This window comes from Poecilia latipinna, unplaced genomic scaffold, assembly GCF_001443285.1.
Source record: "Poecilia latipinna isolate Pla-1442-1.1 unplaced genomic scaffold, P_latipinna-1.0 Scaffold8, whole genome shotgun sequence".
NCBI classification, from domain to species: Eukaryota; Metazoa; Chordata; class Actinopteri; order Cyprinodontiformes; family Poeciliidae; genus Poecilia; species Poecilia latipinna.
The window spans coordinates 451,239-453,115 of record NW_015112624.1 but is presented as its reverse complement, the minus strand read 5'-3'; the positions used below and the strand labels follow the sequence as shown (position 1 = coordinate 453,115).

At 41.8% G+C, this 1,877-nt stretch overlaps 1 protein-coding gene across 1 annotated transcript in view; it reads right to left on the bottom strand.

Moving 5' to 3' along the window:
- Positions 1-1,441, bottom strand: part of hps4 (HPS4 biogenesis of lysosomal organelles complex 3 subunit 2) — a 14,164-nt gene extending 12,723 nt beyond the window's left edge. Inside the window, exons 1-4 of the mRNA XM_015027746.1 lie at positions 873-1,441; positions 582-672; positions 272-415; positions 67-174 (exon numbers count right to left, since the gene is read on the bottom strand). Of these exons, the coding sequence (XP_014883232.1) occupies positions 67-174; positions 272-415; positions 582-672; positions 873-904 (375 nt within the window). The 5' untranslated portion in view covers positions 905-1,441. The remainder of the gene's footprint in view (positions 1-66; positions 175-271; positions 416-581; positions 673-872) is intronic.
- Positions 1,442-1,877: the final 436 nt, after the last annotated feature.

Below are 1,877 nucleotides of genomic sequence, written 5' to 3'. Positions count from 1 at the left end.
ACCCAGCGCTGGGTTACGTATTGGGTTATTTTTAACCCAGCAGTTTTTACTGTGCACCGGCCTCACCTGATAGCTCTGGCGAACAGAGCCGTTGTAGAAACAGAAGAGGTTGATGAGATGATCCAGGAGCTCACAGACACTGACAGTAGGGAGTTCCATGGAACAACCAAGAGCCTTAGAGAGAACACACACAAAAAAACATACATGGTTGAAAAGTAATGCAAAAAAAAAACCCCTGTAGATTAAGTTGCAGCCTTTGGAGAGCTCTTACCCAGAAGAAGTCATCCTTGATGCGGATGGCGAACTTGCAGCGACGCAGCCTCAGGATGCGTACAGCGGAGGAGGAAAGCTCAGAGACACAGCGGCCCACTCCTGCAAGCTGACCACACAGCAGGTCCTGCTTGTCCACAGGAGTCTGACATGTCAAAAGGGACAAAAAGCCTTTAGAAATGGATGTGATTATTTATCACAGTGTCTGCGCATCCTTAAAAAGTCTGAAAATTCATCCAAAATGAAGGTCTTAAATTTGACTTGCTGAAACCTACGGATACCCTGTTAGTATTTCATGGTTTCTGACACACCTCCTCGGGGTAGAAGTAGCAGATGCCATCCCTGGTGGGGTCCCCCTCTCCTCTGACCTTAGATCCGTCATAGAGGAAGAAGTATCTGCACCTGCAACACCAGCAAACAGTCCTTTCAAGGTGCTGGAGGGGATTCAGAGAAAAGTAAGCTGTCGCTCTGAAGCCAGGAAGTCACAGCAGTACAGATGAATGTGTAGGACAGGTTAGGTGCGGAGTTGGTTTTACAGATTAAATGGATCTGGAAAGGGTCTGATCAGAACCAAAACGTGAACGAATCCGATCAGATCTTACCTCCTTGTGTCTGGCGGCTTGAGCTCAGCCATAAGTTTTCCTCAGTGGTCGATCATGGGTTTCCTCCTGCAGGCTGAAGATGCACTTTGACTGAAGCTATAGCGGCGAATCCGATGCGTAGAATCGCTCCCGCAGAACGCAAACTGTCCGTCGTCTGCGCAAACAAAACACAAAAAGGGAAGAGCGGGCAGTTTCCTCAACTTTAAATGTCACTTAGCGACTCTTTCTGTAAACATAAACTAACTTGTGAAGCTAACAGTGACACTTGAGGAATGCAGGGCAGTCACACGCAGTAGGAGTCATGTGAAAGTATGGGAAGCACGGAAGGACAAACTTATGCGGAATTCAGACGGCGTTTTCGCAGAGATTATTCTCATTATAGCTTGATTTTATATCAACAGTTTGGCATGGAAATAACTTCCTGAATTGGTTTTAAACTGCTCCTATATTAGTTGATTTGTTGTGTATAAATTACTCTGTCATTATTGTAGTGTGACTCTAGAAGTTGATCTTTACAAATTTAAAGACAAAAGGAATTGTCATTAACTTGGATTGCCTTAGTTGACATGTTTGTCTTTAGTATTAGCACTGTTGCAAACAGGAACTTTATAACCTACAAGTCTTGTAGCAGTTTTTAACTTCTATCAAGGTGTTGTATTCATTCATCATAATTCAATCAATTTAAACAGAGCCAGTGCTGGAAACCAAATGACAAATTAAAAAAAACAGTTGGCTGAACCAGTTTCTCCTAATATTTGTAGTCGTGTTGTACTAATAGAGTGAATGTGATGCTTTTTGTGGATGGTTTGGCTGTTTTTTGTCCTTACAATGCCTCCAGCAAACCAGTTCCCATTAGGATATCAATAAAAACTGAACTGAACCATCAGTTCAATTCTAATCAAAATATTAAGATGGAGTTTTTCTACACTCATTCATGTTATTACTAATATTCTATTCGTTAATGGAAATTAATTTTTTAAAAATATTCCAATTTATAAATCATTT